General features: G+C 37.8%; 1 protein-coding gene across 1 annotated transcript; it reads right to left on the bottom strand.

Moving 5' to 3' along the window:
- Positions 1–9,331: 9,331 nt before the first annotated feature.
- Positions 9,332–14,366, bottom strand: LOC130467282 (uncharacterized). The gene is made up of 2 exons (XM_056835755.1): positions 13,679–14,366; positions 9,332–9,342 (listed from the first exon to the last, which is right to left on the bottom strand). The coding sequence occupies exons 1-2, from the start codon at positions 14,364–14,366 to the stop codon at positions 9,332–9,334; spliced, it is 699 nt and encodes a 232-aa protein (XP_056691733.1).
- Positions 14,367–14,601: the final 235 nt, after the last annotated feature.

The following is a 14,601-nucleotide window of genomic DNA, read 5'->3' as shown; positions in this document are numbered from 1 at the left end:
ATATCTCAATCTGTTTCAAATTTTCCCATCTCAGAAATTACCCAAATTTTTTGTTTTCCCTTCCTTTTTTGTTTTCTCATCTCTTTGTTGAAAGCCTCCGAAGTGATAATCTCTTCAATTTTTTTTTCTTTGCCGAACCGGCGATTCCAGTTGAGAAAATGATGAATATCAGGCAAAATCAACCACAACTTTCTCTGTCCCCTACGCTCATCTAACTAAATCTCAAACACTCTATTGGGCGACACACCATTTGATGAATTTTCAAGAAACGATTTCCTTAAAGTATGAAACAATGCCATCAATCTCTCAATTAAATCAATATGTTTTTTTATGACATAAGAAACACAAATTTTCTAAAGCCCTTTTTTTTCCTTTTTCATGAATTAACCCATAACGAAAAAATTCCAACGTAAGTGGTTGTGTTCTTTGCATGTAACTCGACAATATGACATATGTTGAACATAGAAACTATTCCTTTTTGTTGGTTGAAAATTTTTTTACCGGACGATCTTTCACGGCAGAAATGTCAAAATTTATAAGCTTAAGAAAATGTGGTAATTTTAAACCAGTCTCGGGAACATTCGAGTTCGAAAATTCTGCTTTGTTTTTCCATATTGATTTCACACTATTCAGATAAGAAATCATAAATAATTGCATCCCTATGTAGGCCGACGAACCGCAAACACCACCTACTTAAAATTCATCATCTTTTATTTTTCCTTTTTCGTTTCCAAACAACAATCCTATTTCAAGTTTAGCATCCTCAATTGATGATATAATCTGAAAGTTTTCATTAGTTTGCTCCTGGTTAAACTTAATGATAATTCTCCTAAGATCTAACTCACTCTCGAACTACGGGAGAACAACATGACCATGTGCATTTACCAACATATATATCCTCATTGTTTTGAGGTGATGCTAGAAATCTGGACACTAATCTTGATAGTGATTGAAAAATACTTTGTGAGTTTGTTTAACTCATTTTTTCACTCATGTGACATACGAAACACAAATTTTCTCAAGTCCTTTTTCCCTATTCTTCGTGACTTAACAAATATCGAAATATTCCTACGGAAGTGGTTGAATTTTTGGCATGTAACTCTACAATGTGGCACATGATGAACATACAAACTATTCCTTTTTGGTGGTTGAAATTTTTGTACCGGACGACTTTTCACGGAAGAAATGTCAAAATTTATAAGCTTAGGATAATGTGGTAATTCTAAACAACTCTCGGGAACATTCGAGTTCGAGAATTCTGCCTTGTTTCTCCATATTGATTTCACACTACAAGGATACGAAGTAATAAATTACTGCTTCCCTACCGTAGCCTGACGAGCCGTGAACACCGCCTACTTAAAATTCATCATCTCTTTTGCTCTTTCGTTTCCAAACAATAATCTTATTTCATGGTTAACATTCTCAATTGATGATATAACCTTAAAGTTTTCATTAATTTGCTCCTGTTAAACTGAATGATAATTCTTCTAAGATCTAACTCACTCTCGGAGTACGGGAGAACAACATGACCCCGTGTATTTACCAACATATATATCTCTATTGTTTAGATGTGATGCTAGAAATCTTGACTCTAATCTTGATAATGATTGAAAAATACTTTGTGAGTTTGTTTAACTCATTTTTTCACTCATGTAAAAAAAAACTAAATAAATAAAAAACAGTAACATTATCAAAACCAAATCTTCGATCATATAAAGTCATTTTTTCACATTAAAAAAGTTGCATTCAATTAGTTACGATATACAAAACTAAACAATCAACTGGAAATTATGGAATACCCCACTGGTGATTTAATTTAATTTTTTAAAATATCTGATTTTACTACGAAGTTTCTTTCTGAATATCCAAATAAAAAACTAGCAGCTTTAGAAACCTTAAATCCATATTTATTAATATCGTCGAACTCCTCTCGTTTATTATTATCTGTTCAGTAAATCCTATATTTCTCCATTTGTCTTTAAAAAAAGAGTTCATAACTTATCTCTTTACTTTTTCAATTTTTTACCTTGTAATCATTTCGAAAATTATACATCATGTTTATAGCATTTTCGGAATATCTCAAAATGAGCGTGATGCATTTTTTCTCGAGATTATTTTGGTGATTAAAGATGAGGTTGATATTTTTATTGTCGTGATTCAAAGTTCATTTGTAACGCCCCGACCTCTAATTCAAGTATTAAAGCATACTTAGCAGCGGAATTAACCTAATTCGGTCGGGACATTACACGCCGTAATTCCCTCTTGGAAATTACAATGCAACTTTCATAACATAAGCTATTAAAACTCCAATTAATATAACAATCCTTTATATTCCCAAAACAAAAGTACATAACTTACTAAAAGTCTTTAATTAAACTATTAAAACGTTAAGCATAAACTAGGTGATTAATACTATAGTGAAATTCCTCGCCACTACTCGTTTCCATCGTTCCCCGCAGTACCTAAAACAGAAAACAAAACGGTGAACCGAAGACTCAGTAACGACTACCCTAGCAACGTAAATTCATTTCAATTCCTTTTATTTAATAACACAGGGAGAATAGAATAAGTAAAACATTTAATAAAACATCATATTAAATTCATTCATAAACTTTTTAATTAACATATATGCTAGTTGTCTACAGGTACAAACCGTGAAGGAATTCTCCACTGGGCCTGGGCCCATAAGAGCCTGGGCTCATCATCGTAATATGGGGCCTGGACCCTGAGCCTGGGCTCATAAACCATGGGAGTCTGGGCTAGTAATCTCGGGCTCAACTTCCCAGCCTGACCAAACCTCATTATTCCTTTTGTGGGTGAAATTTTCAAGAACACGTGATCACCAACTTCAAATTCTAACGGTCTTCTTCGTTGGTCTGCATAACTCTTTTGCCTACTTTGCGCTGCTTTCATCTTCGATTGGATTAAACGAATCTTGTTGGTAGTTTCTTGAATCAATTCTGGTCCTATAACACGTGCTTCATCGATATCACTCCAACATAATGGTGTTCGACATTTTCTTCCACAAAGAGCTTCGTACGGTGCCATACCAATGGTGGCCTGATAACTGTTGTTGTACGAAAATTCAACCATAGGCAGAAACTTCTCCCAGGTTCCTTGAAAACCCAAAATACATGCTCTCAACATATCCTCGACAATTTGATTGGTACGTTATGTCTGTCCATCAGTCGTTGGGTGAAATGCAGTACTAAAGTTAAGTTTCGTTCCAAGAGCTTTCTGCAATTCTTTCCAATAAGTTGATTGATACCTTGTATCACGATCAGAAACAATCGAACTAGGTACTCCATGTAATCGCACAATACTATTCACATACAGTTCAGCAGGTTGATCCAAACTTGAATTGTTCTTCATTGCTAAGAAATGTGCTAACTTTGTTAATCGATCAACAATGACCCAAATAACATTCATTCCCTTGGTTAATCTTGGTAAACCTATGATAAAATCCATTGAAACTGAGTCCCATTTCCACTCTGGCACATCCAGAGGTTGCAACAAACCTGCTGGTCTTTGATGCTCTATCTTAATTCTCTGACACGTCAAACATTTAGCCACATATTCTGCCACTTCTTGCTTCATGTTAGACCAATACCTTTGTTTTAAATCCTTATACATCTTGTTTCCTCCAGGGTGAATCGAGTATGGTGAACTATGAGCTTCTTCTAGAATTCTCTTTTTCAACTTCTCATCATTAGGCACACATAATCTTCCCTGAAACCTCAACGTGCCATCTTCTTGAATGACAAAACCAGGTGACTTCCCAGTTTCCAGTTCACTTCTTATTCTTTCTAACTGCAAGTCCTTACATTGTGCTTCCTTAATCTCATCAATCAAAGTTGGTCTCATTACCAACGTATACAAACATGTACTTCCTTTCTTGAGGAACTCAATTTCCATCTTTTGCAAATCATCTTGGTTGGCTTGGGAAAACGTTGGGTTGAAGTTAGGTGAGACTTCCGACTTAATGCATCCGCAACAACGTTAGCCTTTCCGGGATGGTATTGAATATCAAGATCATAATCTTTAAGGAGTTCTAACCACCTACGTTGTCTCATGTTGAGTTCTTTCTGGGTGAAAATATACTTAAGACTCTTATGGCAGTGAAAGTTTGACACGAAACTCCATACAAATAATGTCTCCAAATCTTAAGGGCGAAAACAACAGCAGCAAGTTCGAGGTCATGGGTAGGGTAGTTTCGTTCATGGACTTTGAGTTGACGAGAAGCATAAGCTATAACTTTTCCATTTTGCATAAAAAGACACATCCTAACCCATTCTGAGAAGCATCACTATAAATAACAAATCCCTCAGTTCCAGATGGAAGGGTAAGAATAGGGGCAGTGGTGAGACGTTTCTTAATTTCTTGAAATGCGCATTCACAATCTTCATTCCACACAAATTTGGTATTCTTCCTAACTAGTCGGGTTATGGGTAAGGCAACCTTAGAAAAGTCTTGAACGAACCTTCTATAATATCCAGCTAAACCCATAAAACTCCTTACTTCAGGGACATTACTTGGTCTAGGCCATTCCACAATTGCTTTTATTTTCTCAGGGTAAACAGATACACCTTTCTCAGAAATAATATGACCTAAAAATGAGATTTCCTTAAGCCAGAACTCACACTTTGATAACTTGGCATACAATTGGTTTTCAATCAATATTTCTAACACTTTTCTCAAATGAACCTCATGTTCCTCATTACTCTCGGAATATACCAAAATATCATCAATAAAAACAACCACAAACTTATAAAGGTAGGGTTTAAAAATACGGTTCATTAAATCCATAAATACAGCTGGTGCATTGGTCAACCCAAAAGGCATTACAACAATCTCATAGTGACCATATCTAGTTCTAAAGGCTGTCTTTGGAATATCCTCAGGTTTAATTCGGAGTTGATGGTATCCAGACCTCAAATCAATCTTAGAAAATACTTTTGCACCTCGAAGCTGGTCAAACAAATCATCAATACGTGGTAAGGGATACTTATTCTTAATAATAATCTTGTTTAACTCTCTATAGTCCATGCATAACCTCATAGTTCCATCCTTTTTCTTCACAAATAAAACAGGGGCTCCCCAAGGTGAAACACTAGGTCGAATATATCCTTTTTCAAGTAACTCATCTAATTGTTTCTTTAATTCTTGTAACTCAGCTGGTGCCATTCTATATGGTGCCTTAGAGATGGGGGTGGATCCTGGAATTAACTCAATGCTAAAGTCTAATTCTCTTGGTGGGGGCATACTAGGTATTTCTTCTGGAAACACATTTGGGTATTCACAAACAACAGGTATGTCAGTAATGGAAGATCCAGGGGTGTTTAAGTCAACAACACTACACAGATAACCATAAAAACTACTCTCAATCGTTTTACGGGCTCGCAAAGCATGGACAATCTGGATCGTTGGTTTTCTTACTAACTTATGGAATGAAATTCTATCTCCATTTGGCGTTCTAAGGATCACACTTTGCCTCGAACAATTAAGGTTAGCTTCATACTTGGTCAACCAATCCATTCCCAAAATTACATCAAATTCAGATAGGTCAAAAGCTACTAAGTCTGCTAGAAACTCAACTTTCTTTATTACAATAGGACAATCCCTATACATTGTTCTACATTTCACAGTTTCTCCGCTAGGAAGGGAAACACTCATGGCATGAAAGTCACAGCATGGTTTCAAATTTAAACATTTAGCAAGCAATGGAGAAATAAAGGAATGCGAAGCTCCTGAATCAAAAAGAACACGGGCAGGTGAATGATGGATAGAAAAGGTACCGGTGATAACATTATCATCCTCATCTGCCTCATCCTGTCTCATCACAAAAACTCTCCCAGTTGGCGGTGGTCGTGGCGGATTGCGATTTGGACCTCCTGCGTTGTTCCGACCACGATCGTTGCTAGTTGAAACTGGTCCTCCCGTGGCTGGTGTTACTTACTTCGGACAATCTCTGATGTAATGACCATGGCTCCCACATCGATAACAAGTGTTTGATCCTACACGGTATTGACTCTCGATGTGGCCTCTTCTCCCACAATTGGAACATTCTTGCGTCTTATTATTCTGATTTCCACGATAACCTTGTCCTTTGTTTCCACCATCGTTCCTCCTTTGGTTTCCCTGATGGCCTTGGTTAGGCCTCTTTGCTCCTCCTTGGTTCTGGTTTTCATTTCCCCTTTTATACCCAACATTCTTCGTTTCTCGAAGCAGTACCACTCGCTCTACATTAGCTGCTATATCAACCATATCCTGATAGGAAGTTAATCTTTGAGTGGACAACCTATCTTGGTACTTAAGGTGAAGACCTCGCTCAAAACGGTTCATCCTGGATTGCTCTGTCGATACTAGGTCTGGTGCAAACCTACAACTCCATGAACTTGTTTGCGTACTCCAAAACACTCATTGTCCCTTGTTGCAAGTGGAGAAATTCATCTTCCTTTTGCTTTCTTAATGATGGTGGATAAAACTTATCTCTCATTAACTTCTAGAGTTAGTTCCAACCAAATCCCGGCACATTCTTTCGTTCCTTATTAACTTTCCACCATAATCCTGCTTGTCCCGTTAAATAAAACAGCGCAAAGTCAACTCTCCATTTCTCCGGGCATTGCAGGGTTACAAACAACTGATCAATACGACTTATCCAATCCTCGAACTCAACTGGATCAGGCTTCCCATCGTAGGATGGTAGGTTGAGCGATGAAAATCTCTTGAACATCGTTGCGCTCTCGTTTCCACTTACATCTTTCTTTTTCCGAGAGTCATGGACCAATTCGGCCAACATCGCACTCACATTTTCCAATCGTTCCATTCTTTCCTCATGGCCGTCGACATGGACATATTCCTTGTGGGTTGTTTCGTTTTCGTCATGAACATGGTGCTCGTTGTGAGATCCGTTGGTAACATCATTGTTAGCTTCGATAGTCGACATTCTGCATAACACGTCTGATCAGATTGAAGCGAATAATCAATAGAAAATAAGCCCTTTAACCCGTTCCTACACTCACGCTCATATTCATTTTAACTTATCTTAATCATGATTTTAGAAAATTCGTTTTCACTAGTTCCTTAAAATTCTTCTCTTAAAGCCTAATGACTGTAGTTACGTGCCAAAACCCGTGAGGTTTACCACTAATGGTCCAGAACCTTTGTTCGGATAACAAACTGTAACGCCCCGACCACTAATTCAAGTATTAAAGCATACTTAGCAGCGGAATTCACCTAATTCGGTCGGGACATTACACGCCGTAATTCCCTCATGGAAATTACAAGGCAACTTTCATAACATAAGCTATTAAAAATCCAATAAATATAACAATCCTTTATATTCCCAAAACAAAAGTACATAACTTACTAAAAGTCTTTAATTAAACTATTAAAACGTTAAGCATAAACTAGGTGATTAATACTATAGTGAAATTCCTCGCCACTACTCGTTTCCATCGTTCCCCGCAGTACCTAAAACAGAAAACAAAACGGTGAGCCGAGCACTCAGTAACGACTACCCTAGCAACGTAAATTCATTTCAATTCCTTTTATTTAATAACACAGGGAGAATAGAATAAGTAAAACATTTAATAAAACATCATATTTAATTCATTCATAAACTTTTTAATTAACATATATGCTAGTTGTCGGCAGGTACGAACCTTGAAGGAATTCTCCACTGGGCCTGGGCTCATCATCGTAACATGGGGCCTGGGCCCTGAGCCCGGGCTCATAAACCATGGGAGCCTGGGCTTGTAATCCATGGGTGGACAGGTGTCTGTGGTGCATGCATGACCGGTAGATAAGAAGATGGTAGTTTATATACCGCCAGACAAACCAGGTCTTTCACTTTCATTTATCATGTTTTATGTATTTTTATTAAGCCTTGGCTTGTATTTCAGTTGAAATAGCATAACTCTTTTTAGATCATAAAACATCATTTAGATCTTGGGATCCATAAAACATCATTTCTTTCATGGCATCATATAAACATCATTTTATGAGAAAATTCAATCAAATCATATAATAAAGAATAATTCAAACAAATCATAATTCATTCCCACAATCCATAAAACACATCGAAACATTTAATTCATAAATTCAATCATAACGTCATAATTTCATAAATCACATTTATAAGGGGATTGCGGGTACTAGCAATAGCCATTACCTCACTTCCACGATTTTACTAAGGATTTTCGTTGGTTCGTTCGCCCTGAGCTCCGAGTCCAGTTTCTTTTAAAATAGTAAATAATTGAATTAGTACTAAATCGATAAATAATTTAAAATCAACATCTTATAAATAATAGTTTTTTTTATAAATAATGGTTTTATTAATAAATATAATTTCATAATTTAATGAAATAGAGTTAAACGAAATTTTAATCAAATTATATAAATCGATTTACATGAAAATATTATATAAATTCGGTTTTTGTTAAGTAAAGCTAGAAATTTATTTTATTAGATTCGATAATTAAACTTGAAAAATATTAAAAAATTTATTATATATATATAAATTCATTAAAACATGAGAACTAATAAATTGGAACAATCTGAAATAACAAGTTGGTTTCTTACCCAAAAGCCCAAATGAGTATGGCCCAATTTAATTTGTGGGTTTTAAGGATAATATAACCAAAAACCAAAAATTGGTTTTGGTTTTCTGGGAGCAGGACACGAAACAGGGGAGGGGGAAGGAAATAGACGAGGAGGAGGGAAGAGGAGAGAGGAAGGGAGGCTGGCTGGGGGTGGCTCGACGCCGGGAGGCGACGGTGATGGCGGTGGTTTGGTGGCGGAGGAACGGCGAGGGAGACAGAGAGTGGGGAACGAGATGGGCGAGCAAGCAGGGGAGTCTTGGCGGGTTTTTTCGACCGGTTTTGGGGGAAAGGAAGGGTGGTTCGCCGAAAATAGGGAGTCGGAGATTGGTTGGCAAGGTGGTGAAAGTTCGGAGTGGTGGTGCGTGGTGTGGGTGGTGCAGCGAGGCGGGGAAAAGGGAGAGACAGGGGAGTGTGTTGAGAGGAGGGAGAGGGAAGGAGGTGGTGCGTGTGGTGGTACTATGGGGTGACGATGGTTGGGGTGGTTGTGTGGTGTTGGACGGAGGTGGCAGTGGTGGTGGCCGATGGTTGCAGTGGTGTTTGTTGTGGTGGTTCGAAATTACAGGAAACAAAAGGGAGTGGAATTGGAGTTTTTGATCTTGATTGTTGAGGAAATTGATGTCTGATGGTTGGGTTTGTAAAGGAAGAGGACAAGGAGTTCAATTTTAACTTTGCAAATGAATATGTATCAGATTTGAGGGGAAAGAAGATGGAGAGAAGAAGTTGGCTTCTTATTCTTCTTCTGGTTCACGTGAAAAAAAATAGGTAAAAAAAGTGAAAAATGAATTTTTGTTCTTGAGGGCATTTTGGTCATTTCACAAGATTAGGCCAAATTCTGGAATTTGTTGCTATTTTGGGAAGCTACTAAAAATAGAAATGATTATTTAAAATAATTCTTTAATAAAAATATCGTTAACGAAACATAATTAAATAAATTTTCGGTTATACATTTATCATTTAAAATAAATCATAAAAACATTAAATTAACGAAATTCGATTATTCGAAATTATTTAAAATGAAATCAAGCTAATAAATGTTTTTAATTTTAATAAAAAAAAGTTTAAAAATCTCGGGGTATTACATCCTTACCCCCTTAGAAAAAGTTTGGTCCTCGAAACTGGAGCTCAGTCGAACTAGCCATTCATAGAAATCATACAATTCACACTTAATCATTCGATTCGTTACACAAACATGATAAAATAACATTATAACATAATCATTTAAATAACATATTAAAATTCATACATCTTATTGCTTCTAAACGAATAACTGGGGGTATTTCGATCTCATTTGCGCTTCGACTTCCCAGATGGCTTCAGATGTCAAGTGATTGGCCCACAAGACTTTAACCATTGGAATTACTTTGTTTCTAAGTCGTTTCTCTCTTCGTTCAAGAATTTCGATTGGTTTCTCCTCGTAAGTAGATCGTTTCGCAACATTAAGGGTTCGTGAATAATCACATGGCTAGGATCAGGAGAATATTTCCTTAACATTTATACGTGGAACACATTATGCACCTTTTCCAAGTCGGTATGCTACTTCTCCAATTCTTTCTAATATCTCATATGGCCCGATGTATCTCGGGCTTAACTTCCCAGCCTGACCAAACCTCATTATTCCTTTTGTGGGTGAAAATTTCAAGAACACGTGATCACCAACTTCAAATTCTAACGGTCTTCTTCGTTGGTCTGCATAACTCTTTTGCCTACTTTGCGCTGCTTTCATTCTCGATTGGATTAAACGAATCTTGTCGGTAGTTTCTTGAATCAATTCTGGTCCTATAACACGTGCTTCATCGATATCACTCCAACATAATGGTGTTCGACATTTTCTTCCATAAAGAGCTTCGTACGGTGCCATACCAATGGTGGCCTGATAACTGTTGTTGTACGAAAATTCAACCATAGGCAGAAACTTCTCCCAGGTTCCTTAAAAATCCAAAATACATGCTCTCAACTTATCCTCGACAATTTGATTGGTACGTTCTGTCTGTCCATCAGTCGTTGGGTGAAATGCAGTACTAAAGTTAAGTTTCGTTCCAAGAGCTTTCTGCAATTCTTTCCAATAGGTTGATTGATACCTTGTATCACGATCAGAAACAATCGAACTAGTTACTCCATGTAATCGCACAATAGTATTCACATACACTTCAGCAAGTTGATCCAAACTTGAATTGTTCTTCATTGCTAAGAAATGTGCTAACTTTGTTAATCGATCAACAATGACCCAAATAACATTCATTCCCTTGGTTGATCTTGGTAAACCTATGATAAAATCCATTGAAACTGAGTCCCATTTCCACTCTGGCACATCCAGAGGTTGCAACAAACCTGCTGGTCTTTGATGCTCTATCTTAATTCTCTGACACGTCAAACATTTAGCCACATATTCTGCCACTTCTTGCTTCATGTTAGACCAATACCTTTGTTTTAAATCCTTATACATCTTGTTTCCTCCAGGGTGAATCGAGTATAGTGAACTATGAGCTTCTTCTAGAATTCTCTTTTTCAACTTCTCATCATTAGGCACACATAATCTTCCCTGAAACCTCAACGTGCCATCTTCTTGAATGACAAAACCAGGTGACTTCCCAGTTTCCAGTTCACTTCTTATTCTTTCTAACTGCAAGTCCTTACATTGTGCTTCCTTAATCTCATCAATCAAAGTTGGTCTCATTACCAACGTATACAAACATGCACTTCCTTTCTTGATGAACTCAATTTCCATCTTTTGCAAATCATCTTGGTTGGCTCGGGAAAACGTTAGGATTGAACTTAGGTGAGACTTCCGACTTAATGCATCCGCAACAACGTTAGCCTTTCCGGGATGGTATTGAATATCAAGATCATAATCTTTAAGGAGTTCTAACCACCTACGTTGTCTCATGTTGAGTTCTTTCTGGGTGAAAATATACTTAAGACTCTTATGATCAGTGAAAATTTGACACGAAACTCCATTCAAATAATGTCTCCAAATCTTAAGGGCGAAAACAACAGCAGCAAGTTCGAGGTCATGGGTAGGGTAGTTTCGTTCATGGACTTTGAGTTGACGAGAAGCATAAGCTATAACTTTTCCATTTTGCATTAAGACACATCCTAACCCATTCTTAGAAGCATCACTATAAATAACAAATCCCTCAGTTCCAGATAGAAGGGTAAGAATAGGGGCAGTGGTGAGACATTTCTTAAGTTCTTGAAATGCGCATTCACAATCATCATTCCACACAAATTTGGTATTCTTCCTAACAAGTTGGGTTATGGGTAAGGCAACCTTAGAAAAGTCTTGAACGAACCTTCTATAATATCCAGCTACACCCATAAAACTCCTTACTTCAGGGACATTACTTCGTCTAGGCCATTCCACAAGTGCTTTTATTTTCTCAGGGTCAACAGATACACCTTTCTCAGAAATAATATGACCTAAAAATGAGATTTCCTTAAGCCAGAACTCACACTTTGATAACTTGGCATACAATTGGTTTTCAATCAATGTTTCTAACACTTTTCTCAAATGAACCTCATGTTCCTCATTACTCTCGGAATATACCAAAATATCATCAATAAAAACAACCACAAACTTATCAAGGTAGGGTTTAAAAATACGGTTCATTAAATCCATAAATACAGCTGGTGCATTGGTCAACCCAAAAGGCATTACAACAAACTCATAGTGACCATATCTAGTTCTAAAGGCTGTCTTTGGAATATCCTCAGGTTTAATTCGGAGTTGATGGTATCCAGACCTCAAATCAATCTTAGAAAATACTTTTGCACCTCGAAGCTGGTCAAACAAATCATCAATACGTGGTAAATGATGCTTATTCTTAATAGTAATCTTGTTTAACTCTCTATAGTCTATGCATAACCTCATAGTTCCATCCTTTTTCTTCACAGATAAATTAGGGGCTCCCCAAGGTGAAACACTAGGTCGAATATATCCTTTTTCAAGTAACTCATCTAATTGTTTCTTTAATTCTTGTAACTAAGCTGGTGCCATTCTATATGGTGCCTTAGAGATGGGGGTGGATCCTGGAATTAACTCAATGCTAAAGTCTAATTCTCTTGGTGGGGGCATACTAGGTATTTCTTCTGGAAACACATTTGGGTATTCACAAACAACAGGTATGTCAGTAATGGAAGATCCAGGGGTGTTTAAGTCAACAACACTACACAGGTAACCAGAAAAACTACTCTCAATCGTTTTACGGGCTCGCAAACCATGGACAATCTGGATCGTTGGTTTTCTTACTAACTTATGGAATGAAATTCTATCTCCATTTGGCGTTCTAAGGGTCACACTTTGCCTCGATCAATTAAGGTTAGCTTCATACTTAGTCAACCAATCCATTCCCAAAATTACATCAAACTCAGATAGGTCAAAAGCTACTAAGTCTGCTAGAAACTCAACTTTCTTTATTACAATAGGACAATCCCTATACATGGTGTTGTGGGATCTTTTACGGTGCTGACGTGGCACGTGTTCCTCGGAGGTATCAAGTATGACCTGGCACGAACTTTTGGCAACCTGCAAAACAAGAATATTCCCGTAGGAATATTCCCTCCGATGCTTAAGTAAGTATAAGCTAGAGAGATAAGTAATTTGTAGAGAGAAGGCAGAGCAAAGATAGTTCTTAGGTTGGTGGTAATGAATTGAAAATCTTTTACCTAGGGATCTGCACTATTTAAAGTGCTAGGGTTTCTCGGGAACTGGTCCTGCATGATTGGGTGTTATGCAAGATCGGGACATGTGTCCTGCTAAGTTTTTGGAGGCTTGGTTTGGACCAAGTGGGCCTCTTAATCGTTTGGGCCTTGGCCCTGTGAAGTTGAGAAAAGCCCTAAGGCAGGCTTTTGGGCCTTTTTTCTGGGCTTTGATAGTACAGTCAGGTGGCATTCTTTTAGGCCACATCACATGGTTCTACATTTCACAGTTTCTCCGCTAGGAAGGGAAACACTCATGGCATGAAAGTCACAGCATGGTTTCAAATTTAAACATTTAGCAAGCAATGAAGAAATAAAGGAATGTGAAGCTCCTGAATCAAAAAGAACATGGGCAGGTGAAGAATGGATAGAAAAGGTACCGGTGATAACATTATCATCCTCATCTGCCTCATCTACCTCATCTTGTCTCATCACAAAAACTCTCCCAGTTGGCGGTGGTCGTGGCGGATTGCGGTTTGGACCTCCTGCGTTGTTCCGACCACGATCGTTGCTAGTTGAAACTGGTCCTCCCGTGGCTGGTGTTACGTGCTTCGGACAATCTCTGATGTAATGATCATGGCTCCCACATCGATAACAAGTGTTTGATCCTACACGGCATTGACTCTCGATGTGGCCTCTTCTCCCACATTTGGCACATTCTTGCGTCTTATTATTCTGATTTCCACGATAACCTTGTCCTTTGTTTCCACCATCGTTCCTCCTTTGGTTTCCCTGATAGCCTTGGTTCTGGTTTTCATTTCTCCTTTTATACCCAACATTCTTCGCTTCTCGAAGCAGTACCACTCGCTCTATATTAGCTGCAATATAAACCATATCCTGATAGGAAGTAAATCTTTGAGTGGACAACCTATCTTGGTACTTAAGGTGAAGACCTCGCTCAAAACGGTTCATCCTGGATTTCTCTGTCGATACTAGGTCTGGTGCAAACCTTGACAACTCCATGAACTTGTTTGCGTACTCCAAAACACTCATTGTCCCTTGTTGTAAGTGGAGAAATTCATCTTCCTTTTGCTTCCTTAATGATGGTGGATAAAACTTATCCCTCATTAACTTCTGGAGTTAGTTCCAACCAAATCCCGACACATTCTTTCGTTCCTTATTAACTTTCCACCATAATCCTGCTTGGCCCGTTAAATAAAACAGCGCAAAGTCAACTCTCCATTTCTGCGGGCATTGCAGGGTTTCAAACAACTGATCAATGGAACTTATCCAATTCTCGAACTCAACTGGATCAGGCTTGCCATCGTAGGATGGTAGGTTGAGCGATGAAAATCTCTTGAAC

This window comes from Spinacia oleracea, chromosome 2, assembly GCF_020520425.1.
Source record: "Spinacia oleracea cultivar Varoflay chromosome 2, BTI_SOV_V1, whole genome shotgun sequence".
Classification (NCBI taxonomy): domain Eukaryota; kingdom Viridiplantae; phylum Streptophyta; class Magnoliopsida; order Caryophyllales; family Amaranthaceae; genus Spinacia; species Spinacia oleracea.
This window is presented reverse-complemented; position numbering and strand designations above follow the sequence as displayed.